We start from the raw sequence: 27,980 nt of genomic DNA on the forward strand, positions 1-27,980 counted from the left end.
CTGTCAAATTAGCCTCTGGTGGTGGTAGTTTTGATTTTCCCACCTTCGTCGAACGCATCATTAGTCCTGGGCACCCCGATTACGTCATTTCCAAGCGACTTCCGCGCGCTATTTGGTGGCGAGAACCGGCGGTGTGTAAAGAAAGCAACGCGAATTTTGGAGTGAATTTAGCGGCTGTTAACTTGTTTCTCCCCTCTGGATACCCGAACGTAACGGCATCGATGTTTTCTCCGCGCTCCGGCTCGAGTTCGGCCCGACGGCAGCCGAACAAAACCCCTGTTAGGAGAGCGTCCAGCAGCCTCCTGCTCACTCCCCGCAGGGGAAGGTAACGAGAAGTAACGAGTATTCGCCGGACCAAACTTTGTCCTCTCGAGTCCAGGAACTTTTTTGTTGATACTATTCAAGTGCTGTGTGGTTTTTGTCATATACGATTGAACGAGTTCAACAGCATACGGACACAAGATGCCGTCTTCAATGACAACGTCAAAGCCGACACAAAAAGTGTCAAAATAAATCACGACTGTCACCAACAATAACACAAAAAAATAGAAATACAAAAAACAAGTCTATACAGTATATTGCATGCCAGTAAAAAAAAGCTTTACATTCCATTTTTGGACACTTGAAAGTCTCTTGTTCAAAATAGAAATACAGTACAGGTAACATCCGAGTTACGAGCGGGTTCCCTTCCGACAAAACGGTCGAATCTGTTGTTTTTTTTAGCAACGTTTTCTATTGATTACTATTACATACCAAACTTTTTACAGTTCATTTATGAATGTTATCACTTTTAGTGTCATTTTTATCATTTTATATTTCGTATTATCGATTTTTATGACTGTATAACTGTACCTGTAATGTATACAAAACTGTTTACTGTGCAGTTAATTTATAAATGTTATACTTAGCTTTTAGTGTCATTTTTATCATTTTATATTTCATATTATAATTTTTTATTACTGTATACCTGTACCTGTAATGTATACAAAACTGTTGACTGTACAGTTCATTTATAAATGTTATACTTGGCTTTTAGTGACGTTTTTATCATTTTATATTTCATATTATAAATTTTTATTACTGTATACCTGTACCTGTAATGTATCCAAAACGGTTTACTGAACAGTTCATTTATAAATGTTATACTTACCCTGCTCTCCCTGCTAACGGCCAGAAGAGTTCACCCGACACACGCTCAGGAAAAAAAAGTGTACAGTACTACAGCAGATGGTATCTGCACTGTATAACTACTGTATTGAGTGTAGTCACGCAGTAGATTGCTGCGCGACAGTGTGACATGCTGGCTGGCCAAAGTTGTAGTACGCGTTGCCGGCTGCTTGCATGTTGCGGTGCCAGGCGTAGAATAAAAAAAAAAAGAATTTAAGGGTCTGGCGGTCGTGGTCGTAAGTACTCGTGCCGGTCGTAACTCAGATGTTACCTGTAGTCAGCTGCTTCCTTTGGGCTCGTCATTCAGCTACCGCTAGATGGCGTTATAGCCTCGCCTAGATTAGCCATCCCCAATCTGCGTGCCATGGGGGTCGTTTGGTACGGGGCCGCAGAGAAAGAATACATAACTTTCATGACTTCCGTTGTATTCATTTTTGAATATGAAACTATTATGAAGAAATTACCGGATTGTCTGCCTACAATGTGTACAAAGAGTGCTACTCTTGACAGGTTAATGCTCAAATGAAACCCAGACACTGCAGCTGTCTTCTTTATGCACTTTGGTCGTAACATCTGAGTTACGACCGGCGCGAGGAACCACCACCTCGTACTTACGACCAGGACTGCCAGACCCTTTCTTAAAATTCTACACCTGGCGCCGCAATGCTCAATCAGCCGTCAACGCGTACTACAATTTTGGCCAGCCAGCATGTCACACTCTTGCAGATCAATCGACTGCGTGACTACACTCAATACAGTAGTTATACAGTAGTACTGTCTCCTACTGTCTACTACATCTCCTGTAGTACTGTACACTGCTTTTTTCCGAGCGTATGTTTCGCTTCTTGCCGTTAGCATGGAGAGCCATTTTTCAACAGCTGTATTCTTTACGTACAAGTGTTTTCTTTAAACTACTATATAAAACCTAAATATATAATATAAATCAATAATATGAAATATAAAATGATAAAAATGACACTAAAAGGTAAGTATAACATTTATAAACGAACTGTACAGTAAACAGTTTGGTAGCCATTACAGGAACAGTTATACAGTCATAAAAATTGATCATCCGAAATATAAAATGACAAAAATAACACAAAATGTTATTAAATTAATAAATGAAGTGTATACAGTTTGGTATATAATAGTATTCAATAGAAAACGTAGCTTTAAAACAACAGATTGACATTGTCTACTATCCTGTCGTGTCAACGTCACGTCTGTCATATCAGAATCAGAAAACCTTTATTCGTCCCACAATGGGGAAATTTGCAGTCCACAGCAGCAATTTGAAAAGGGGATGGGGTGGCGGGGGTGAAAGGATAGAAAACAAGACATTCTAAGCATAACAAAATTAAAATGTCAACTGTATACTGTGCAAATGTAAATGTGCAAAACAATTTCATAAAAAAACTGCACATAGTGCAAGTATCAAGAAAGGCATATTGTTATATTGCATCAACCCATATTTACAAGTGTCCAGTTTTTCATTGAGAATTGCAAAGTCTGACAGCAGTCGGTAGGAACGAGCGGCGGTACCTCTCCTTCTTGCAACGCGGGTGTAATAGTCTCTGGCTGAAGGAGCTACCCAGTGCTGTCGGGGTGGGAGGGGCTGTCCAGCATAGCTTTTAGTTTAGCTAACGTCCGTCTGTTGCCCACCTCCTCCAGAGAGTCCAGCGAGCAGCGCAGGACAGAACTGGCCCTCTTGACAAGGCGCTCCAGTCTTTTCCTGTCTCGGGTGGTGATGCTGCCTGACCAGCAGTCAATTCCATAGTGGATGACTGAAGCCACCACAGAGTCATAGAAAGTCTTTGGGAGTGACCCCTGAACTCCAAAAGACCTCAGTTTCCTGCAGAAATCCACTACCAGCTCCTTGGTTTTCCCGGTGTTGATCTGGAGGTGATTCTGCTGGCACCAGTCCACAAAGTCGTTTATCAGTCCCCTGTACTCCCTATCGTCTCCCTTTGTAATGAGGCCGACAATAGCTGAGTCGTCAGAGACCTTCTGAAGGTGGCGGGTTGGGGTGTTGTAGTTGAAGTCCGAGGTGTAGAGGGTGAACAGGAATGGAGCCAGGACTGTCCCCTGCGGCGCTCCGGTTCTGTAGAGAAGCCTGTCGGACTCACAGTTCTTTACTCTCACGTACTGTGGCCTGTTTGTGAGGTAATCTGTAATCCAGAATGTGAGGGTTTTAGTCGACTCCGGCATGCTGCAGCTTGTCCCCCAATAGATTTGGCTGGATGGTGTTGAGGGCACTGGAGAAATCAAAGAATGTGATCCTCACCGTCCTCCCAGCATTCTCCAGGTGCAGCAACGCTGAGTGGAGGAAGTAGGTGATGGCGTCCTCCACACCGATGCTGGGCTGGTAGGCAAACTGTCGCGGGTCCAGCGATGAGCTTGCCAGCGGTCGCAGGTGGGCGAGGACGAGTCTCTCCAGCGTCTTCATCAGGTGAGACGTCAGCGCCACCGGTCTGTAGCTCTTGAGCTCCTTTGGGTTGGCAATCTTGGGCACCGGGACCAGGCATGACGTTTTCCACAGCAGTAGAACTCTGCCCAGCTTCAGGCTCAGGTTGAACAAGTGCTGGACAATGACACACAGCTGGTCGGAGCAGGTCTTGAGGAGTCGCGAACTGATGTCATCCGGACCTGCTGCCTTCCTCACTTCCATCCTCCTCAGTTGGTTCCTCACTTGCGCAGTTGTGACAGACAGGCAGGAACCAGGAGGAAGAGTGGCGGCTGAGGGTGTGGCAACAGTTGGGAGGGCAGTTGTTGGTTGTGGGAAGCTGGTCGTGAGAGGGGGCAGGGAGGCTAAGTCCACAGTGAGAGTTGGTGCAGGTACAGCTACAGGTGGAGTTGACGGTGGGCCGGGGACGACAGGCGTCTTGTCAAATCGATTGAAAAAGCAGTTGAGTTCATCTGCCCAGTCCTTGTCTTCTTCGTTCAATGTCACTGGGCTTCTGTGGCCTGAGATGTTTTTCAGGCCCTTCCAGACACCAGCGACATTGCTGGCTTGCAGCTGCTCCTCCATTTTCATCCTGTAGGACACAGGTGTCAAAGTCAAGGCCCGCGGGCCAAATCCTGCCCGCCAAATCATTTTTTTCGGCCCGCGAAAGCAAATCAAACTTGTTAAATTCCATGATGATTGCTAAAATATGAGCCAAAATGTCATATTTTTGGATGTCAACCACAATAAAAGTCATTATTCTTGACTTCAGATTTGAAAACGAGTTATTCATTAATTTGCTGTGTGCTCGATATGTAATACAGTAAAGTCTCGTTATATCGATATCGGATATATCGATAGTCCCGGTTATATCGATATTTTTTCAGACTCCCTTGAATATCGATATAACGAGACTTTACTGTATTTGAAGGGATTTAAACATTCTAATGGCTTCCCCAAATTCATAACGGCCCTCGAGAGGAAACCATAAGTACAATGTGGCCCGCGGAAGGCTGGAAGAGATAAACCGTATTGTGGTCTGCTCTTCCGACAGGGAAGAAGGTTTGTACGCATCCTTGGCATTTGAATAGAATAAGTCCAATATGTTATTGTCTCTGGTGGCACAAGTTACATACTGTGTGAATGTTGGGAGGGAGGATTTCAGGGAAACGTGATTGAAGTCCCCTGAGATGATGAACAAGGCGTTGAAGGACTTTTTTTTTTACAACAGTCATGAGGGCTTCGGAGGCAGCGCGGTCATTTGCCGTAGGGGGAATGTACGTCGTCACGGCTATGACGTGTGAGAATTCCCGCGGCAGGTAATGTGACCGGAGGCTAACGGCTAGCGGCTCGATGTCGCGAGTGCAGAGTTTTTCCTTGACCCTGATGTGCCCAGGGTTGCACCATTTGTCATTCACAAACACAGCAATTCTGTTTCTGCTTACCGCTGCCTGCATTTCTGTCCGCTATTAGCTCGCCATGCTAGTAGCTGGCCTCGACTGTAAACAATGGGATTCAGAGTGCGAGTGGTTTCCCCGTTAACAGGAGCGGTGAAAAAGTAAAAAATAACGGCGATGAGCAAAAGTGAAGATGGCCATCTGCTCCCCGTAGGTTTAGGGAACAAAAGTAAACAAAACACAAACGGAAAAGTAAATAAATGAAAAAGTAGAAAAGAAAATGAAGGAGCTGCTGTGGAGGCAGCCACACAGGGGGGGGGGGGTGCCATCTTGAAATTTTTTTTGGATGGATTTCGACTTACGACCATTTTGTCGGAATGGAACCCGCTTGTAACTCGCATGTTACATATATTTGCTGCGTTATCTGATTTTGAAAGTCCATTTAAACCACAGGTGTCAAAGTCAAGGCCCGCGGGCCAAATCCGGCCCGCCACATCATTTTTTTCGGCCCGCGAAAGCAAATCAAACTTGTTAAATTCCATGACGATTGCTAAAATCTGAGCCAAAATTTCATATTTTTGGATGTCAACCACAATAAAAGTCATTATTCTTGACTTCAGATTTGAAAACGAGTTATTCATTAATTTTCTGTGTTCTCTATATGTAATATTTGAAGGGATTTAAACATTCTAATGGGTTCCCCAAATTCATAACGGCCCTCGAGAGGAAACCATAACTACAATGTGGCCCGCGGCAAAAAATGACTTTGACACCCCTGATTTAAACGTTACCACGGCGAATCTACGAAGCGTATTGCGGCCGGATAGCTTTTTATGCATATTACAGTAAAGTCTCGTTATATCGATATCGGATATATCGATAGTCCCGGTTATATCGATACTATTTCTATGCACGCGCGGAGAAAATTACATGCGCGCAGGGTCGGATATATCGATAGTCCCGGTTATATCGATATTTTTTCGGACTCCCTTGAATATCGATATAACGAGACTTTACTGTATTTTGTTGCGGCTTAGTGTTTTGGCCTACGTGCGTTTTTTTTTTTTTTTTTTTTTTTTTTTGTCAACAATCCTTTGCGCAAGTCAACCAATGTGTGTGGGTGTGCACGCGTGTGGACGACAGGGCGACACCCAGCCGTGAGCAGAGCCACGCCGCCTCCGACGCTCTCAACTACGATCTGCAAACGTTCGGCTCTTCACTTCCGGTTAAAGTGATGGAGGCGCTCAACCTGATTACTGGTAAAAAAAAAATACAGTGATACCTTAGCTTACGAACTTAATTGGTTTACAGAAAGTGTGTGTAAGGCGAAAAGTGTGTTTTCCAAACATTAATTTCCCATAAGAAACCATTAAAATGGGAATAATCCGTTCCCTGGTCCTCATAAAGCCTAATTTTCTACAGAATAAGCCTTAAAACTACACAAAATAGTGATACCTCAGCTTACGAACTTAATTGGTTCCCAGAAAGTGCGTGTAAGGTGAAAAGTTCATCTTCCGAACATTCATTTCCCATAAGAAACCATTAAAATGAGAAGAATCCATTCTCAGGTCGCCATAAAACAATTTTCTAGGAAATAAGCCATACAACTACACAAAATAGACCTTATTTTATGTATAATAAATGTTCTATTGTATTGTAATTAAAGAAATAAACTACTGTATAATCAAGTGGTTTTATTGACCTTTGAGTTGGTCATTGATGTAGTTGTGAAGTTACACACAGGTAACATCCGATTTACGAACGGCTCGACTTACGACCACGCATATTTACGACCACGACCTCCAGACCCTATTTTTTAGATTTTAATTCTACGCCTGTTACCGCAACGCGCTAGCAGGCCGGCAACGCGCTAGCAGGCCGGCAACGCGTACGACAATTTTGGCCAGCCAGCCAGCATCTCACTCTCCCACACCGTGTGATGGCATCAGAGGGGGTTATGGGTTTGCGAGTCATTTAGCCTCCAAGTCTCAACATTTTGAATGGATTTTGACTTACGACCAGTCGTAAGTCGAAACGGTCGTAAGTCGGATTTGGTCTGTATTCTCGCAAATGGTGACAAGTTCGTTAGCTAAAGCGTTTGTAAGCCGAGGTATCACTGTATTTTGTCTGCGGTTGTGTGTGTGTGTGTGTGTGTGTGTGTGTGTGTGTGTGTGTGTGTGTGTGTGTGTGTGTGTGTGTGTGTGTGTGTGTGTGTGTGTGTGTGTGTGTGTGTGTGTGTGTGTGTGTTGTGAGTCGTGCCATGGTTTGGGAGAACTTAAGTGTCTAATATCGCCCGTCTTCGCATCTCGCAGGCGACCAGCAAATCTCAGTGAAAGTGAGCGAGAGCGGCTGGGCTTGGCTGGTTTGCGGCGACAAACTGGTGGTGTGGAAAATCGGCCGGACGGCTGTGGCCAAGGTGCCTTGACCGAAAATGGCCACCGCGACATCCGCCAAGCTGGTTTGCCAGATTGAAAGGCAGTGTGGGTTTGTGGCGACAGGTGTGCGCGTGCAAGGAACTCGCGCTGCCCGCCAGCCACTTTGAGTGGTCGGCCGAGCGGGTGGCGCTGACGTCGGCCGTCCCGCTGGAGGCCGCCCCCCCGCAGGCCGTGGCGGCGCTGGCCGTGGCGTCCGAGGGCGCCGCCCGCCTGTGGCCCAGCTTGTCGCAGGAGGGCAACTACGCCGAGGCCCACCTGGACCCGGGCGACCCCTGCGCCTTCGCGCTGGCCGTCGGCGTAAGCTCGCCGCCGCTTAGCCGCGCCTGACTTTTCATTGGATAACTCCGCCCCCTCCTCCGTCAGGGCGGCGGCTTCGTGGTGGCCTCGGCGGGGGGTCGCATGTTGCGCGTGTGGGCCGACGCTTCCGGGAGGCTTCAGCAACGAGCGCTGCAAGGGGGGCAGGGCGTGTTGTCGGGCATCGGCCGACGAGTGTCCAGCCTCTTCGCCATCTTGTCTCCGCCCGCTGACGACGCCGTGAGTGCTTCCGTCCTTCCGAGTCAGAAATTTTGAGTTTGAGGTCCCTTGTCATTGGTTGGATGCTAATCACATGTGACTGTGTCCCGTCCCCCGATGGGGCGACCGCCCGGGATTTGACGTGGCAGCTCCGCAGCGTGCTGTGGGTGGGCGCCACCAACCGCCTCTACGCGCTGAGCGACGCCCGCCTGAGCAAATGGGAGATGGACGAGAGGGGCGAGCAGCAGACGCTCAGCTGGGACGTCCAGCGAGGTCTGAGCGAGAGCATCGCCGATGCCATTTGGGTGAGCGTTCAGTCCAGCAAAAAAAAAAAACTTTTTTTTTTTACACAATCCCTCGATAAACGTGAGAGAAGGTCGGCCATGTTTCGTGTGGCTGGCCCCTTGTAACTGCATGGAGGTCAAGGCTGAAGGGGAAAATAAAACAGAAAACATAGATCTTGGAACATTCCACCGATAAATGCGAGAGAAGGTCGGCCATGTTTAATGTGACAGGCCCCTCGTAACCGAATGGAGGTCAAGGCTGTGGGAAAAAAAACAGATATTGAAACAATCCCTCGTTAATGAAAGAGAAGGTTGCCCATGTTTGATGTGGCAGGCCCCTTGTAACTGAATGGAGGTCAAGGCAGAGGGGGAAAAAAACATAGATCTTGGAACAATCCCTTGATAAACATGAGAGCCGGTCGGCCATGTGTGATGTGGCAGGCCCTTGTACCTAAATGGAGGTCAAGGCTGAAGGAATAAAAAACATAGATCTTGGAACAATCCACCGATAAATGTGAGAGAAGGTCAGCCATGTTTGATGTGGCAGGCCCCTCGTGACCGAATGGAGTTCAAGGCAGAGGGGGAAAATACAAAAAGCATGGATCTTGGAATAAACCACCGATAAATGCAAGAGAAGGTCAGCCATGTTTGATGTGGCAGGCCCCTCGTAACTGAATGGAGGTCAAGGCTGAGGGGAAAAAAAAAAACAGATCTTGGAACAATCCACCGACAAATTTGGAGAGAAGGTCAGCCATGTCTGAAGTGGCAGGCCCATCGTAACCGAATGGAGGTCAAGGCTGACTTGAGCCGACTGCCGCTGCATCGCAGCTTCATTCAGTTCTTTCGGTCTCCACTTCGGAGGTGAATGGCAACTGACCCAAACCCCCCACCCCCACTCCTTGAAATGAGGAAGGTCATCCGGGTCAGGCGGCTTGTCTAACACCTCACGACCTCCGTCAGGGCTCGGAGGCCAACTACGAGGAGATGCGCGACGGCGTCCACGTGACCTTCTTGGACGTGAAGCTCAGCCAGTGAGTGGGCGCCGTTTTGTCAATTTTTTTTGTCATCTTGTGTGGCGCCGTCATCACCTCAGAGTCTGGCGCTCGTAGGGCGGGGCTGGTGGTCCTGGCCGGCGCTTGGCACCCGTCCGACACCCCCTGCCTGGTGTACTTCTGCCTGGTCACCCTGCAGGACCTTGGCGCTGCCATCTCCAACCAGTTCACGGTGGAAGTCACCAAGTATAACCCCCCCTTTCAGGTGCGGCGCCCCCAAAATGCCTCCGCTTGAGATCTTGTTTATCTTCTTCCCATGCACTCTTTCTTCCATGTCGCCGGCTGCGTTGAATACCATCCGTGCAGCTGTTTTTGTTTTTGTTTCACAGAGCGAGTCCCACTTGTGGGCCACGCGCTTCCTGTTGCCCCCTTCCCCCGGCGCCACCGCCTTCCTCTACAACCAGGAGCTGGTCTTCGCCTGCTCCACAGGAAGCGGGAGGTCCAGCCCCCCCGACGAGATGATCCCCTTCAATGCTTCAGGTGCGGACGGCGGCTTTTCCTTCTTTGGGGGGCGTCGGGGATCCCCCTTTTGAGCGCGCCTGACCTGTCTCCCGTAGGTGACGGCCTGCGCGGCGGCGGCTGCTGTGCCAACCTGCCCGTCTTCTTCTCCCAGAGCGCCGGTCTGGTCGCCGTGGTGGCCCGGGAGAGCGTCTCCATCCTGCCCGAGACCGTAGAAGACTCGCTCTGCTCATCACTGGCGGCGACGCCCGAGGTGAGTCACCCGCCCGCCGGGTCCCAACCCTTTTTTTGGGTTTTTCCAAGGACGCCAAAGCAATTTATTTTGGTGTCCTCTGGCACTTAGCTAGCTAGCTGTCCATTTGCTATCTAGCTGGCTAGCTATTAGCTATCTATTAGCTAGCAAGCTACCTTTCTATATATTTGAGTTAGTTTCGGGTTGAGTGAACGCTGGCACGTGTGGCTGCCGCTGCTCACTCACAGAAAAACTGACTGTAAAGTGACCTTGAGAGTTTTTAAAGGCGCTTGTAAATCAAATGTATTGTTGTTATTATTATTATTATTATTGTTATTGTTCTTAATTATTGTTTTTATTATTACATTTCATTTTAATACATTTCATTTTAAGCGCCTTTCAAAGCTCTCTAATAATACCAATAATAATAATAATAATAATAATAATAATAATAATAATAATAATAGTAATACATTACATGTTAAGTGCCTTTCAAAGCTATCAAGGACACTTTACAGTCACAGACAAGCATAGGTACTAAAATAAATAAAATACAATTCTAAAAGAAACAAGAGAAAGAGCTACACAGAAAATGCGATTTTAAATAGGTGGCTTTTGAGATGGGATTTGAAGGTGGAAACAGAATTGATGTTACGAATGTTGGATTGGATTGGATTGGATTTGCCTTTATTAGTCTCGCAGTGGAGAAATTTACATTTCACAGAAGGAAGTGAGTTCCAAAGCTTGGGGGCAGAGCAGCTGAAAGCCCTGTCCCCCATCATGCTGAGACGGGCAGGGGGTGGGCATATAGAGGTGGATGGAGGAAGAGGATCGGAGGGAACCAGAGGGAATAGAAATGTGAAGAAGGTCAGATAGGTATGGGGTGGCAAGGTTATGGATAGCTTAAATGTATAAAGAAGAATCTTAAAGTTGATTCTATATTTGACCGGGAGCCAATGGAGCTCTTGGAGGAGGTGGTGAAAGGATGAGGTTCTGGTGATGATCCGGGCTGAAGAATTCTGGACCTCTTGAAGTTTGTGAAGAGGTTTCTGAGGGACACCAAAGAGAAGTGAATTGCAATAGTCAATCCGGGAGGTGATAAGCCTGTGAAACGAGGATAGCAGTGGTGTGAGGGGTGAGAGACGGGCGTATTGCGTAGTTGGAAGTACGCAGATCGGGTTATGTTATTTATATGGGAGTGGAAAGATAGTGTGCTGTCAAGGATGACACATCGGCTTTTGATGTGTCATTTCTGATGGGAGGGAGAAACGGTCGAATTGTCAATAGTGAGAGAGAAACTGTTAGCTTTGCTCAAGGTGGATTTGGTACCAATGAGGAGAATTTCAGTTTTTTCACTGTTAAATTTGCGGAAGTTATGGGTAAACCAGGATTTAATTTCAGAGGCAGAGTGAAAGGGAAGAAGGTGGAAGAGAGGCGTCAGGTTTGCCGGAGAGGTAGAACTGGGTGTCGTCCGCAAAGCAATGAAATCGTATATCAAATTTACGGAGAATATTGCCAAGGGGAAGAAGGTAGGTAATAAAGTGGAGCGGTCCCAGGACAGAGCCTTGGGGCACATCAGAAGATACAGGAGAGGACTGTGAAGTAAACGAGTTAATTTGGATGAACTGAGAACGGCCAGAGAGATAAGAGTGGAACCAGCGTAGGGGCGTGTCAGTAATCCATATGAAGGAAAGTCTGTCAAGGGGGATGGGATGAGAAATGGTGTCAAAAGATGCAGAGAGGTCAAGAAGGACGAGGATGGAGAGTAAACCGGCGTCAGCTGCCAAAAGAAGATCATTCGTGACTTTTAAGAGAGCTGATTCTGTACTGTGGAGGGGGCGGAAACCAGATTGGAATGGTTCGTAGAGATCATTCTGGGAGAGGTGAAAGTGTTTTGCTGAGAGTCCACAAGCTTTTCTAGGATTTTTGAAATAAAAGGAAGGTGAAAAATGGGGCGAAGCTTCTTGAAGTCATTGGGATCAGATCCAGGCTTTTTAAGAATTGGTGTGACAGGCGCCGTTTTGAGGAGGACAGGCACGATTCCTGAGGACAGCGGGGAGTGAGATAATGGCTGAAATGAATGGAAGGAGAGACGGCAAGCAAGATTCGACCAGAACTGTTGGGAGAGGATCTAATTGACAGGAAGAATTCTTGGATTTAGTTAGGAGCTTCGAGATTGTAGAGAGATGAGGGAGATTAAAAGAAGATAAGAGATGAGAGGGGGTAGGAAGGTTGGGGGGGAGGGGTACAGAGGAGCCAAGATGCTGGTGGATTTTGTTGACTTTTTCAGAAAAGAAGAGAAGGAGAGAATATCGGGTGTCTGAGGAATAAAAGTGAGGTGAGAGAGATACAGGGGGTTGGATGATTCTGTTATAACGAGAAAACAGAGCCCGAGTATTTCCAGTGTTTGAGTCAATGAGTCCAAATGAGAATTGAGATTTAGCTTGAGAGATACTGTTCTTGTCGAGAGAAAGTTGAGCAGTGTATCTTTGTGAATAATGAGTCTGGTTCTCCGATAGTCTTTCAAGCTGGCCTGTTTTCGATTTCATGGAGCGGAGATGAGCGTTGAACCAGGGTGCAGAACGACTAAATAAAACAGCGGGATTTGACAGGGGCGAGCGTGTTGAGAATGTCGTTGCGGTCCGAGTTGTAGCGGAAAACCAGTTCGTCAGGAGAGCAGCTTGTGTCCAGAGATAATGAGGCGAACATTAAAGCAAGGGAGTCCAGGTTGCTGCCTTTGATATTACAGGGTGTTTTGATGGTGGAGAGTGTGATGGAAACGTTACATGTAACGAGATAATGGTCTGTTATTGGAAGTTCAACAGCTGTGCAGTTGAATGGACTCAAACCAGAGTAAAGAGTCCTTTGGCAACATAAAATTCCTACTTATTTCAAACCGATAAACACGTTAAGGCAAAGATTAGTGCATCCAAAAGATACCAAATGAAAAACAAAGTAATGTAGTTTATTCCATACATTGTAAGAATGAAAATTGTAAAGAGCAGTACATTGGGGAGACTCAACAAATTCTCAAAAAAAAGACTTTATCAACATTGCAGGGATAATACTAGTGGGCCTCAATCGGCAGTACATTTGCACCTAAAAGCTAGCAACCACTCATTTGACGACAATGAGGTTAAAATCTTAGCGAAAGAACATAGATGGTTTGAAAGGGGGGTAAAAGAAGCGATTCTTATAAAACAACAAAATCCTTCATTAAACCGGTCTGGTGGGGTGAGGTTCAATTTGGATCATTCATACAATAGCCTGCTTAGGCAAAACAGGTTAGGCAACTTTCGCAATGCTGACGAGGGTCGTTATGCTGATGAGGTGATACCGGGGGGAGTGGGGGTAATAGGCCAGTCGTTAGTCAGGAATGTAGGAACAATCAGTGGGGCCACAGGGAGGGTTCCCCTGCCCCCCCCCCCCCAACCTGAGAGTAGGGACCTATCATAGCTGTGTCCGGCGCCACCATGTCTGGACATTAGGGATATATAAATGGGGCCGATATGACCAGTCAGAGTTTAGTTCGCTGACAAAGCCTCTTGGATAGGAGGCGAAACGTCCGAAACCTTCACTTTTGTACAGATGACGGCTGAAGAAACCTTCTCATCGATCAAACCAGAGTAGCATATCAGGTCAAGTGTGTGACCTTTTATATACATAGGGACGTCCACAAGTTGGCTGAAGCCCAGGCTATCAAGGGAAGAAGTGAAGTCAATTGATAGCGGAATAGTTGGATTGTCTATGTGAATGTTGAAGTCTCCCAGAATCATCATATTCTGTGAGAGAGAGGAGGGAGGGGTGAGAATCGTAGAAAATCTGTTTTAAAAGTTTGTTTTAAAAGTGTGGTTTGGGGGTGGTGGTAAATCGTGGCTAGAATCGTGGGAGTTGGACCAGAAATGTATTATTTCAGTTCCATATTGGCTCAAACTAAGTCCAGATGTCATTCAATGATCATTTAAAGCACTGGAGCAGAGCTATAATAATAATAATAATAATTATTATTATTATTATTATTATTATTATTATTATTATTATACAAAATATTGACTTTTAGGACCACATCAACATTCAATTACAGCATAAGAAGCATAAGAAGCATAAGAAACCGTAAACAGCATAATAAACCTTAAACTGTCTTTTTTTGTCCAAAATTCAATGCAATACATTACAGATTGATTTTTATCGCGCTTTAACAACAGCTGAATCTGCAACAGAGTGCTATACTCTCTTCTTTGATAAAAAAAAAAACGTTAATTCCTAAATGATATGAGTCTGGAGTTATCTGAGCTTGAAATGAGGGCGACTGTCCAAAATACAATACAATACAGATCGATTTCTATAGCGCTTTAACAACTGCCGAAGCTGCACCGGAGCGCTAACATGCACAAAAGGCAAATGTGGAGGGTGAAAAAACATCGCCATAGGTCTGACTAGCGCTCTATCGGCACCCTTGCAAGAAAAAACAAAACCTGAACCAATTCGTGAATGAGTTAACTGTTCAATGTTTGGCGAAAACAGCATCTGTGATCTTGGATGGGGCATGGCTTCAGATTGGCTTTGCTTTAAAAATGGTTGACCATGTTGAAAGTTGAAAGACGATGTTTATATGCTGAAGGCGTCCGGCGCCGCGGAGCTGTCGGGCCGAGCCCAGCCGGTCGCCGCCCAGGACAAAGCCAAACTCCTGAAGGCCGCCTTCTTGCAGTTCTGCCGGTAAGCAACCAAACACTCCTTTTGATCTTTTTTCAATCAATTTTCAATCAATACAGTGATAGCTCATCTTACGAACGCTTTATCTTACGAACTTGGCTAACGAACTAGTTTTTGGCGGACGAACCAAACCACATAGCGCCACGGTGGCTGGCGGACTTGTGGCGTCACCGGTGCGCATCACCGCTTTAATGTCTTTCAATTCCTTGATCTCCTTGATGTGCGTCTCACCCTGACGCATATCACACGCCTGAAAATGGTATAAAAGCAGCTGTCGTGGGACAGAGAGACTCAGACTCGTCTCGGACTCAGACACACCGCTCGCAGAGACCTGCTCAGCATCGCACGGAGTTTCACAGCACGACTTGCTCGACTCCACGCCGCGATCAAGCTCTGCGCGTCACCTGCCTGGGAGATCTGACAACGAACCTACTTACAAATAAAGAGAACCATCAAACTCTTTATTGGCGAGCTAGCCAGGAGCATTTTTTTCCCTCCTCCTCAGCCCAATCAACTCTCCGAATGGAAAGAGACCAGATTTCCGCCGTCTCCCTCAAACTCCCCCCCCCCCCCCCCCCTGGCACAACGACATGGAGCTCTGGTTCCAAGTGGTTGACTCCCAATTCGTCAACCGTGGCATCACCCAGGAGACCACCAAATTCCACTATGCGATCGCTGCCCTCACTCCGGAGTTGGCTGGCCGTGTGCGGCGAGTCATCTTCGATCCTCTGGCTTGAAAATCCTTACTCTGCCCTGAAACAGGAAATCCTGAGGCAGACCACCCTCACGGAGGTACGAGAGGTACGTAGCCTTGAGGCATGACGTCGAGCTGGGGGACAGCCGGCCCTCCCAGCTCCTGCAACGCCTCGAGACGGTGGCGGGCAACAGCCTCATGGACCAGACTTTCCTGCGGCATGTCTTCATAGAGAAGCTGCCCCAGAGGATCCAAGCGGCCCTGGCAACCACACCACCCGACTCTACCTTGCAGGAGTTGGCCGCCCTCGCCGACAAAGTTGCGGAGGCGTACGCGGGGCAGCCTACCGTTTCTGCCATGCAGGGCCCTCGACTGATGCTCTGCAACTGCTCGTCGACAAGATGCGTGCCCTGCGAACGGAAATCCGGGAACGCAGCCACAGTCGAGAGCGCCGCCGTAGTCGCGGACGCCGCCCCATTCGAGAGCGCAGTCCAAGCCGCAACCGGAACCCATCCAGCGCGGACCCCGACCTGTGCTGGTACCACCAATATTGGGGTGACCGGGCCAAACGATGCAGTGAGCCGTGCAAGAGGTCGGGAAACGGCCCAGCCAGGGAGTGAACACGGCTTCCCACTTGCCTGGCGCCTCCACAACCAGCCACATCATTTATGTCTGCGACCGCACATCGGGAAGACGACATCAGCGTTCTGCCACCTTCCCCTGCGGAGCGCCGGAACCCCGACGCTGGAGTGTCCCTGCAAGCTGCCAACCGCACCACCATTAAGACGTATGGCCAACGGTTTCTCAACCTCGACTTGGGCCTACGTCGCTCCTTCCCTTTTATCTTCACCATTGCCGATGTTCCTCACCCCATCCTTGGCGCGAACTTCCTGCACAAGTTTGATCTGTCCGTCAACATCCGCAGGAAGAGGTTGACTGATGAGACGACCGGCCTGTCCGTGCACGGTAGGACGGGCAACCCTGCGCTTCTTCATCTCTCGCATGTACCATCTCCTTCATCTTCTCCATTTCTCACGCTCCTTTGACGATTCCCCGACCTGACCAACCCCAGTCGGACGACCCTACCTGCTCCCGACGTTGTTCATCACATTGTGACCACTGGTCCCGCGAAGTTTCAACGTTTTCGCCGCCTTGCCCCGGCAAAACAACGGATTGCTGAAGCCGAATTCAACCACATGCTTCAGCTTGGTATTATCCGTCCATCGGACAGCAAATGGGCCTCCCCGCTGCACATGGTCCCCAAGGCAAAGGCAGGCGACTGGCGTCCCTGCGGTGACTTCCGAGCACTGAATTTCGTCACAGTTCCTGACCGCTATCCTCTTCCTCACATCCACGACTGTGTGTCATTCCTCCACGGACAAACAGTGTTCTCCACCATCGATCTGGTGAGCGCCTACCACCAGATCCCTGTCGCGAAAGAGGATGTTTCGAAGACGGCCGTCACCACCCCATTTGGCTCGTTTGAGTTCCTCCGCATGCCATTTGGCCTCCGGAACGCCGCTCAGACTTTTCAACGCTTCATCGACTCTGTCCTGCGCAGTCTTGACTTCTGCTGTGCCTACATCGATGACATCCTCATCGCCAGCAACTCCCAAGACGAGCACCTGCAGCACCTGGAAACGGTCTTCAAGCGTCTGGATGAGCACGGCCTGGTCGTCAACTCCGACAAGTGCGTTTTTGGCCAGCCCAAGGTCAAGTTCCTCGGCCACCTAGTTGATGGCAAAGGAGTACGCCCTCTACCCGGCAAGGTGCAGGCCATCCGTGACTTTCCCACACCCGAGACGGTAACCCAATTACAACGCTTCCTCGGGATGGTAAACTTCTACCGACGCTTCATCCCGAACTGTGCCGCGGTTGCCCTGCCACTAAACTCGCTGACTGGCAACAGGAAGAAGCACGTTCCCGTCGAACTGTCCTCCGAGCAATTGAAGGCTTTTCAACGGCTGAAGGATCTTGTTGCCGATGCAACACTCCTAGCTTACCCAAGCCCCGATAGTCAGTTGTCTCTCATGGTTGACACCTCCACGGTTGCAATCGGTGCGGTTCTCCACGACGGCCTCAATGGCGACTCTCGACCCATCGCCTTCTTCTCCAAGGCCTTCCAGCCGGCCGAACGCCGATACTCCACCTTTGGCCGGGAACTTCTTGGTGTCTACCTCAGCGTGAAGCACTTCCGGCACTTCATCGAGGGTGGACGCGTTATCATCTATACCGACCACAAGCCACTCCTCTCCGCCATCCCCTCGGCATTGACGAAGTACCTGGAGCGAGAAGTTCGGCACTTGGACTACCTCTCGCAATTTGACCTTGAGTTTCGCCACGTCCAGGGGGCTCAGAACGAGGTCGCAGACGCCCTTTCTCGAGTTGAGATCAACGCTATCCAGTTTCCCGACGGTCTTGACTACGATGAGATGGCAGCAGCCCAGGTACGAGAAGGTCTGGCCGACCATGCCAACGACTCCAACATCATCGCGGTCCCTCTCCATAACTCTGGCTGCACAATCCTGTGCGTCCAGTCCGACGGCGTCCCGCGACCACTGGTTCCCGACTCCTTCCGACGAAAGGTGTTCGACTCTCTGCACAGTCTCTCTCATCCTGGAATTCGTGGCACGACCAAGATGCTGGCGAAAAGGTTTTCCTGGAGGGGGCTGCAAAGAGACGTGCGAGACTGGGTGCGCGGCTGTCTACGATGCCAACGCTCAAAGGTCCAGCGCCATACAAAGTCAACCGTGGGAATTTTTGACATGCCGGACGCCCGGTTCAGTCACGTTCACATAGATTTTGTCGGACCCCTTCCCCCCCTCCCGTGGCTTTCGGTACTTGTTGACTTGCGTTGACCTCTTCACCCGGTGGTGCGAAGTCCTTCCCTTGTCCGACTGCGGGTCCGAAGCTGTTGTCGGTGCCTTCCTCCAACATTGGGTCGCCCGCTTTGGGTCACCGAAGACCATCACCACCGATTGGGGAGCCCAGTTCGAGTCTGCACTATTTGGCAAGCTGTGCAATTTTCTGGGATGTGAACGAAACCGGACGACTGCCTACCACCCAGCTGCGAACGGCATGGTGGAACGCCTCCATCGCCAACTGAATGCCTCCCTAATGTCTGCCGCCAATGCCGAACACTGGGTGGATAACCTGCCTCTGGTGTTGCTGGGCATCCGTTCCACGCTAAAGCCCGACATCAACTCGACTCCAGCGGAGCTGGTATATGGCACCAGTTTACGCCTGCCTGGTGAGCTGCTCAACCCGACCGACCCTACGACCGCTGACGTCAATGATCTGCTCACCCGCCTCCGGCAGTTTGCGCTGGCTCTGCGGCCCCAGTCACCACGAACATCGTACCAGCCGACGCACGTGGATCCCGCACTCCTAACATGTACGCATGCCTTCCTGCGGTGTGATCGGGTGCGTAAGCCCCTCCAGCCCCCTTACGATGGCCCGTATCCCGTCCTCTCCCGCGGTAGAAGACGTTCCGGATTCAAATCAACGGCCGCGAGGATACAGTCTCCATCGACCGACTCAAACCGGCAGTCGTAGAGCCCACGTTGCCGTGCTCCCGAACACCGACGTCGGCCACCCCACCAACAACGCCCCCCATGTCCGCTGATCGACCTTCTTCGTGCCTGGCCTCTCCGTGTGGCCGAACGACCCGGAGCGGCAGACGTGTGCATTTCCCAGAACGTCTCGCCTCCTACCGGCTCTTCTGAGTGCGTCCAACTCGTTTTTTTTCCTGCGTCGCCTTCCCCGACTTCAGATCCAGGAGGGGAGCCCTGTGGCGTCACTGGTGCGCACCGCCGCTTTAATGTCTTTCAATTCCTTGATATCCTTGATCTGCGTCTCACCCTGACGCATATCACACGCTTGAAAATGGTATAAAAGCAGCTGTCGTGGGACAGAGAGACTCAGACTCATCTCGGACTCAGACCCGGACAGACACACGCTCGCAGAGACCTGCTCAGCATCGCACGGAGTTTCACAGCACGACTTGCTCGTCTCTACGCCGCGATCAAGCTCTGCGCGTCACCTGCCTGGGAGATCTGACAACGAACCTACTTGCAAATAAAGAGAACCATCAAACTCTTTAAACTAGTTTTCGGCGGATGAACACCAAACACACGGTCGAACAGCGCCTCGGTGGCTGGCGGACTAGTTTTCGTCACCCTCTTCCTTTGAGTGCAAACGTGGTTTGTTATCAAGTGGAGTACTTTGGCTATTAAGGGACCGAAAATGACCCCACCGCAGGCTAGTGTGAAAATGATGGTCAAGCAGAAGAAGGAGATCATCGAAAAACTCAGAGGTGTGCGTTTGTGTGACTTAGCGTCCCAGTACCGGTATGCTAAGTCGCCCATTGCTATGTGTGGCTAAGGGTGTTTCTGTGTTGTCTAAGCAACGGTCTTAGGCAATAAAAGAGGTTGAAAAACTTCTATGGATTTGGATTAGCGAAAAGCAGCTAACAGGGGACAGTGTGATTGAGGTTATTACTGCCGAGAAAACTCGGATATCATCAGGAGGCAACAACATTAACCATCACAAAGGTCAATAAAACCACTTTATGAAACAGTACATTTTATTTGTTTAATTATAATATCATAGCACATTTATTATACATAAAATAAGGTATATTGTGTGGAGTTTTAAGGCGTATTTAGGAGAAAATTATGTTTAATGGGGACCTGGGAACGAATTATTCTCATCTTAATGGTTTCTTATGGGAAATGAATGTTTGGAAGACTAACATTTCTCCTGACACACACTTTCTGGGAACCAATTAAGTTCGTAAACTGAGGTATGACTGTATTGAATGGGTTTCAACGGGGGCTTTTTTTGGGGCGGCCGGGGTGCCTTCTGACTTTTCCAATTGTCGGTCCTCTTCCTGCTCAGCAACGACGTCCTGGGCGCCCAAGCGCTGACTGACGCGCTCTTCCCGACGGCCGCCGAGGAGGAGGAGGTGGCGGAGGAGGGCGGCGAGCTGGATGCCATGGTGGCCCGGATGGACCTGGACCTGCTGGACGACTACCCGGCATCAGACCCCCGCTGGGCTGAGTCTGTGCCTGACGGTGAGGGGGAGGAATAATAATAATCCATTTCATTTCTAAGCGCCTTTCACAACTCTCAAGGTGACTTTACAGCAGTGATGTGCGGTGAGGTTCATGGCTAGTGAGGCACTGACGTCATCACAGTCAGATTAACAAACATATGAACTCCACAGAGGAGCTTATTCACCATTTGATTGGCAACAGTTAACGTGTTTTGTTTAAAATGTCATGTCAGCATTCTTTGTATACTGTATACAAACTGTTACATAGAAAAAAAAGAATTTTTATTTATCATCATGTTACCTTTACTTATAAATTAAGTCCAAGTCTCTCTGTCTCAATGAGATCACTGTCAGTGAAGAAAGTCGTCCTTGATCAGTCCTGTTCCGACTGTATGTTTTCAGTCTTTTGTGCTGAGAATGAGCGCTCCACTGATGCTGTAGGAGCTGGAACAGTGAGCACGAGCTGGAGCAACTTTGTCGCTTCAGGAATAGTTTCAATGAGATCCTTCTTGGCCAAAAATCTGAGAAGCTGTCCAGGAGATTTACATTCATCCCTCACAGTTTGTGAGCTTGGTCTTCCTTTCATTATGATCTCCTGCTTCGATTGAACGTCCAGTTTAGAAAATTCTTTCCATTTCGATATGTCATCCACCATTCTGAAAATAAGGCCAAGCAACACGAAAAAATGACTGGATGGTTGCACTTAACTTGCTAACTGTTTACTGTAGCTTGCTGTCACTAATTCTATTATTCTGCAGCCGAGGAGTCGCAAGAAGAACCTCTAATCACCAGCGCCCCCTGTCATGAGGCAGGAGAACTGCGTGCCTCACCTACGCACACAGTTTTGATAAAAATAAAATAAACATTGTAGTACAGTTTTTATAATGTACAGCGACTACATTATACACACCAGCTAAACTGTAGAAATTTAGTTCATATACGAAACGTGTTTGAACACTTTAATAGCGATATGCAGAGGGACAGCAATGCGGTCTCAATGCAGAGCAAGCCAGCACAGTTAGCATAGTGATTGCGCAATCCATGGTGAGGCTCAGCCGGCTGCTGCCTCACCGCTCGTCTCCACTTAGTATTTGAACTGTAAATGTGCAAATGCAGCGATTTTGAAAAAAAATCCAAAAATGGTGAAGTTAAATGGAAATGAACGTTAAAGTACAACTCACTAAATAAATATAACTGTTTAATTTATTTTGTCATTTGATATTTCCATGATGACAAGTGAGGCTTTGCCTCACCTACCTCCCCGGACTGCACGTCACTGCTTTACAGTCACAGGATTAAGTTTTTCTGTGGGTGAGCTGCGGCAGCCACACGCACCAGCGTTAGCTCAAACCGGAATAACTCAAAAAGATGGAAACCTAGCTCGCCAGCTAATAGATAGCCAATAGCTAGCTAGATAACCAATATGTTTCCTGAATCAATCAGCTACCAAAGCCAGCCATATTGTCAACAGATAGCCAGCTTGCTAGCTAATAATAATAATCCATTTCATTTCTAAGCGCCTTTCAAAACTCTCAAGGTCACTTTGCAGTCAGGATTAAGTTTTTCTGTGGGTGAGCAGCGACAGCCACACGTGCCAGCCTTCGCTCAACCCGGAATAACTCAAAAAGATTGAAACCTAGCGAGCCAGCTAATAGATAGCTAATAGCCAATAGCTAGCTAGATTGCCAATATGTTTCCTGACTCAATCAGCTCGCCAGCCAGCCATATAGCCAACAGATATCCAGCTAGACAGCTAATAGATAGACAGCTAGCTAGCTAGTAATAATAATAATAATACATTTCATTTCATATATGGCTGGCTGGCTTGCTGATTGAGTCAGGAAATATATTGGCTATCTAGCTAGCTATTGGCTATTAGCTGGCTAGCTAGGTTTCTATCTTTTTGAGTAATTCCGGGTTGAGAGAACGCTAACGCGTATGGCTGCCGCTGCTCACCCGCAAAAAAAACGATTTTGTGACTGTAAAGTGACCTTAAGAGTTTTGAAAGGTGCTTATAAATGAAATGTATGCCGTCTTTATTATGGTAGAAAATGGCGTCTGCTACACTGCGCAAGACGCGTGACCAAGTCACGTGACCAACGGTGCCACTGATACAGATTTCGATAATGGTGGTACTGTATAGAAACCCCTAAGCAAATATCGATTCACCTTAAACTGCTTTTGTATCGATATAAACATAGCAAAATGGCTGGCGGGAGATAAAAAAGAGCACTGTAGTCACCGGATTATCATAATAACCATGAATCGTACTAAACGGAACTAATTATACACAAAAAGACTAGAAATGTGCCGGGAAATGAAAATAATTTCGTAATAAGCAGTATTATCAATATAACCGATATCGATATAATGAGACTTTACTGTATTATTATTGTTATTTTTCTGGCACCAAGCGGTTGGCGTCTCTGGTCTGGAACTTTTGAAGCCAACGGACTCGAGACTGGGTGCTAAATATATGGATTCCCCCCCTCCCCCTTCCCGTCCCGTCCTTGTGGTTGCAGAGAGCGCCAAGTTCCCGCTGACCTCCCTCATCATCCTCCATCAGCTGGAAGACAAGATGAAGGCCCACAGCTGCTTCATGGACTTCCTGATGCAGGTAAACAAAGTGCGTCCGGGGGCTGGCGGACCCCCTTTGCGGCGGCTTTCTTCTGGACTCCCCCCGGGCAGGTGGGTCTCCTGGACCGCCTGGGCCACGTTCGGGTGCGCTCGTCGCCCATGGCCACGCGGCTGCTGCTGTGCGAGCACGCCGAGAAGCTGCAGGCCGCCATGGTGCTGAAGAACCAGCACGCCAAGCACGGCCAGCTGGTCAACCGAGCCCTCGCCGCCGCCCTGCGCCGCCGCGGCGTGGCCGTGCCGCCCAGCCTGACGGGGGCCGACGTCTTCTTCCGGGAGGTCAGAGGTCGTTGACTGGCAGATAATGGGCCAAAATGCGTTCGCTCCAGTGTCATTGTCACTCCAGGTTTCGCAAATCTCCAGCATCTTTGATTGTCTCCTGGAGGAGGAGGAGAGGAGCTTGTGCGACAAGCCGCCGGACTCGGCGGAGTGGGCCCAGACCGTTCTGACCGTCAACGCCATCATCAAGGTGAGCGTCGACCGGGTGGCGAGGCGGAGTGGCGACCACACGGGGACTCGCTTCTTCGGGTCCGCGGCCGCCTTGTCGCTGGCGAATGGGGGGGGGGTGAGTCGCTTTGCCGTCGATTCGGCATTGATTCTGAGTCAATTCAGTATCAATTTGGTGGCGATTCAGAGTCAATTTGGAGTCTCTTCGGAGTCGATTCGACGTTGATTCTGAGTCAACTTGGACTGATTCAGAGTCAATTCAGAGTCGATTCAGCGTTGATTCTGAGTCCATTCAGTGTCAATTTGGAGTTGATTCAGTATCAATTCTCAAGTCAATTCGGCATTGATTCTGAGTCGATTCAGTCAATTCAGTATCAATTTGGAGGCGATTCAGAGTCAGTTCGGAGTTCATTCGGCGTTGATTCTGGGTCAATTTGGAGTTGAATCTGAGTCGATTCAGAGTCAATTTGGAGTCAATTCAATATCAATATGGAGGCGATTCAGAGTCAATTTGGAGTCACTTCGGAGTTGATTCGGCGTTGATTCTGAGTAAATTTGGACTTGATTACGAGTCAATTTAGAGTCGATTCGCCGTTGATTCTGAGTAGATTCAGAGTCAATTTGGAGTCGATTCAGTATCAATTTGGAGTCAATTCAGTATCAATTTGGAGTCAATTTGGTATCAATTTGGAGTCGATTCATTATCAATTTGGAGTCAATTCTGAGTCAATTTGGAGTCAGTTCGGAGTTGATTCTGCATTGATTCTGAGTCGATTCAGTATCAATTCTGGGTCAATTCCCCGTCACTTGGGAGTTAATTCAGAGTCAATTTGGAGTCGATTCACCATCTGAAAATCAATTTTGCCTGAAAAGTCTTTGTTGTCCATCCTCCCCCATTTGGCAACTGAATAATTTTAGTTTGCACTGTCAACTTAAAACAAAAGTGGGGGTTTGGGGGGTGTCTCATTCGATGTATTTTGAGGCATGTGACTATCTTGGTCTTCAAACTGGGTGGGATTTGAGAATCACCTTTTTTGTGCCCCACCCCACCCTGCAGGATATGCTTCACGCGGCGGGTCAGTACCGAGAGAACAAGGCGTCCACGTACAGAGCGTCCGAACACGCCGACGTGGACGCCGAGTACATCCCGTGGACGGGTGAGTCCGAAAAACCGGAAGAAAGGACATGCGGCTGCCCCCCCGATCCTCAGCCACTTCCCTCCTCCCCGTAGCGCTGGGGCGCCCCGGCGGCGTCCGCACGGTCATCTGCCGCCAGCACGAGCTGGTCCTGCGCTCCGCGTACCCCCACGCCGACTCGGAACTGCGCGGCGTGCTGTGCGAGCAGCTGGTGGCGCTGTTGGACTTTTACCTGGGGGGCTACGTGGCCCAGCTGGACTCCCTGAGGCGGGGGCGCCGCCAGGGAACGGAGCGCTACGACAGCCTGGAAATGGAGTACTGCCAGCGGCGGTCGGAGCTTCTGGCGCCACTGTGTGAGACGGTTTGCCGTTGATTTGCCGTCGATTCTGAGTCAATCTGCATTCGATTCGCCGCCAATTCAAACTTAATTCAAAGTCAATTTGGAGTCGATTTGGTATCAATTCAGAGTCGATTCTGAGTCAATTTGGAGTCAATTCGGCATTTATTCTAAGTCGATTCAGAATCAATTTGGAGTTGATTCGGTATCAATTTGGAGTCTCTTCAAAGTCAATTTGGAGTCAATTCAGTATAAATTGGTAGTCGATTCACTGTCAATTCGGAGTTCGGAGTTGATTCAGAGTCGATATGGAGTTGATTCAGTATCAATTTGGAGGCGATTCAGAGTCAATTTGGAGTTGATTCGGCATTGATTCTGAGTCAATTCGGAGTCAATTTGGGGTCGATTGAGTGCCGATTCCGTGTCAATTTGGAGTCGATTGCGTATCAATTTGGAGTCAATTCGGAGTTGATTCAGAGTCTGTTCTGTATCGATTCTGTATCGCTTTTGCCTTCCGTGTGGCGGCGCTCAGTGGAGCTGGGCCAGTACCAGTGGGCGGCGGCGCTGGCCGAGAAGTATTGCGACTTTGACATCCTGGTCCAGATGTGCGAGCTGACGGACAATCAGAGCCGCCTGCAGCACTACGTCAGCAAATTTGCCGAGCAGGTGATTTCGGCGCCGAGCTGCCATTCCGCTCTCGGTTTGAGTCCAAAGGCAAAGAATGTCAATCTTCCCCCGTCAGAATTTTTCCGACTTCCTGTTCCGCTGGTACCTGGAGAAGGGCAAGCGAGGCAAACTGCTGGCGCAGCCGCCCGCTCAGCACCAGCAGTTATCCGGCTTCCTGCAGGCGCACCAGCACCTCAGCTGGCTGCACGACATCCACGTCCAGCGCTACATCGCCGTATGTCCTTTTAGACTCCGCTTCCCCACCCTCGGGCCGCATTCCCCTCCATGAACGTCAGGGTTGCTCCGCACGCAGGCCCACCGGACGCTGGTCAGGCAGGCCGACGGCGAGACGCGTTACTTTGCCAAGAAGAAGACGCTGCTGGCTCTGGGCAAGCTTGCGGCGCTGGCGTCTGATCTTCCGCGGGACGAGCTGGACAAACAGGTGGACGGTGAGTTGCCCCGTCCCCGCCCCATTTGGCCCGCAAACGAGTGCTTGCCGTGTGCGCCCTCAGAAATCGTGGAGCAGGAGCGCTTCCTGCTGCACCAGGAGACGTTGCCTCGCCAGCTTCTGGAGGACAAACAGCAAAACCCGGACGACATGACGCTTCTGGGAGCTCGCCAGCTGGTGCAGGTCAGAAACCCCCTCGAGCGGTCGCCGCCCAGTGGCTTGGCCCAGCTCCACTGAGCACCGCCACACGCAAGGCAGAAGCGGCCGGCGGTCAACAAACATCTAAAAAAATGCGGCCTTAGATATCACCGCCCGACTCCGAATGGACTCTGAATTGACTCCAAATTTGACTCTGAATCAACGCCAAATTGACTCTGAATTGATACAGACTCGACTCCGAATTGAATCTGAATCGACTCCAAATTGATTTTAAATTGACATCAAATTGACTCTGAATTGACTCTGAATCGACTCCAAATTGATTTTAAATTGACATCAAATTGACTCTGAATCGACTCAGAATCAATGCCAAATTGATTCTGAATTGACACCAAATTGACTCCGAATCAACTCAGATTCAAAACCAAATTGATTCTGAATTGACACCAAATCGACTCTGAATCGATACTGAATCGACTGAATCAACTCCAAAGTGATACTGAATCGACTCAGAATCAACACCAAATCGACTCTGAATCAACTCCGAATTGATACGCTTGACGGATCAAAACGCTTTGTGCCGACAGCTTTACATCAGCGACGACAACCGCAGGGCCAACGAGTACGACTTCAAAAAGGCTTTGGATCTCCTGCGCTACATCCACGAGGTCACTTCCTGCCGTCGACGCCTTATTCCCCCCCCCAACCCCCCTTTTGACGTGCTTTGTTTCTGCCCGCAGGACGATGACGTCCATTCGCTCAAGTGCCAAATCTTGGCTAAAGTTCTCCAGAGGGACGAGTGAGTTTGATTTCCGTATTTATTGTTTTCTGTTTTTTTCTGGAACGGATTATGGTTGAAAATGTCAGATTTGACACGTCGGAGATCAAAATCAAGCTTTTTTTTTGCTGAAATTTTTGAGAAGATTCAAAATACAATGGGGACCCTGCACGGGTGTGAAAACCATTGACCTCCGTTTGGTTACAAGGGACCTGTCACATCAAGCATGGCCAACCTTCTCTCGCGTTTTTCGAGGGATTCTTCCAAGATCTATGTTTTTTTTTTTTGTTTTGTTGTTTTTTCAGTTGGTCGTCTGTAGACAGTGGCGACGACCCGCTGGAGGCCGCCAAGGACAGCATCTTTGTCAAGATCTTGGCCATGCTAACCCGGGAAGGTGAAGTCCCACTGCCCCTCCCCCCTTATGATCAATCACTTGTTGATTGATTGATTGATTGATTGATTGATTGATTGATTGTTGCCGCAGATGTCCGGCTGCAGACGTACCTGCCGGAGGTCAAGGACCTGCTGGAGCTGGACGAGCTGAGCGCTCTCAAATCCAAACCTTACTTTGAATTTGTATTGCGGGCAAATTACGAACATTTTCTGCAGGCGCAGATGTGAAGCCCCCACCCCACCCCCACCCCATACTTCTCCCCAATAAAAATGGTGCCATTTGTTTAACACGTGGAAGGTGTGATTGCTTGAAACAAGTCAGCGTTGATCTCTGGTTCCAAAAAAGACACGAAGGTAAGGCCGCCATCTTTTCAACTGAGCTCCTCAATTTCGAATCGATTTGTTATCAATTCAGAGTTGATTCTGAGTCAATTCGGCGTTGATTATGAGTCAATTCACTGTAAATTCGGAGTCAATTCGGCATTAATTCTGATTCGATTCGGCATTGATTGTGAGTCGATTCAGTCAATTTGGAGT

The 27,980-nt window shown here is 48.8% G+C and overlaps 1 protein-coding gene across 1 annotated transcript; it reads left to right on the top strand.

The window, feature by feature from the left end:
* Positions 1-87: 87 nt before the first annotated feature.
* nup133 (nucleoporin 133) lies at positions 88-27,733 on the top strand. The gene is made up of 25 exons (XM_089006002.1): positions 88-325; positions 6,151-6,266; positions 7,320-7,423; positions 7,506-7,739; positions 7,806-7,976; positions 8,105-8,260; positions 9,200-9,270; positions 9,349-9,496; positions 9,621-9,771; positions 9,849-10,003; positions 14,604-14,698; positions 20,289-20,464; positions 22,968-23,062; positions 23,134-23,358; positions 23,426-23,548; positions 24,584-24,683; positions 24,758-25,015; positions 25,532-25,665; positions 25,742-25,900; positions 25,979-26,114; positions 26,178-26,296; positions 26,860-26,940; positions 27,013-27,071; positions 27,356-27,444; positions 27,535-27,733. The coding sequence occupies exons 1-25, from the start codon at positions 222-224 to the stop codon at positions 27,669-27,671; spliced, it is 3,396 nt and encodes a 1,131-aa protein (XP_088862128.1). The 5' UTR covers positions 88-221; the 3' UTR covers positions 27,672-27,733.
* The last annotated feature ends 247 nt before the right edge of the window (positions 27,734-27,980 follow it).

This window comes from Hippocampus bargibanti, linkage group LG10, assembly GCF_051943395.1.
Source record: "Hippocampus bargibanti isolate YZ-2025 linkage group LG10, ASM5194339v1, whole genome shotgun sequence".
NCBI lineage: Eukaryota > Metazoa > Chordata > Actinopteri > Syngnathiformes > Syngnathidae > Hippocampus > Hippocampus bargibanti.

Excerpts from the sequence above, each read along its gene's own strand:
- nup133 (XM_089006002.1), top strand. The coding sequence starts at position 222 with ATGTTTTCTCCGCGCTCCGGCTCGAGTTCGGCCCGACGGCAGCCGAAC. Across the intron at positions 20,465-22,967 it reads GGCTGAGTCTGTGCCTGACG|AGAGCGCCAAGTTCCCGCTG; the intron begins GTGAGGGGGAGG and ends TTGTGGTTGCAG. Across the intron at positions 26,115-26,177 it reads GCTGGACAAACAGGTGGACG|AAATCGTGGAGCAGGAGCGC; the intron begins GTGAGTTGCCCC and ends GTGCGCCCTCAG.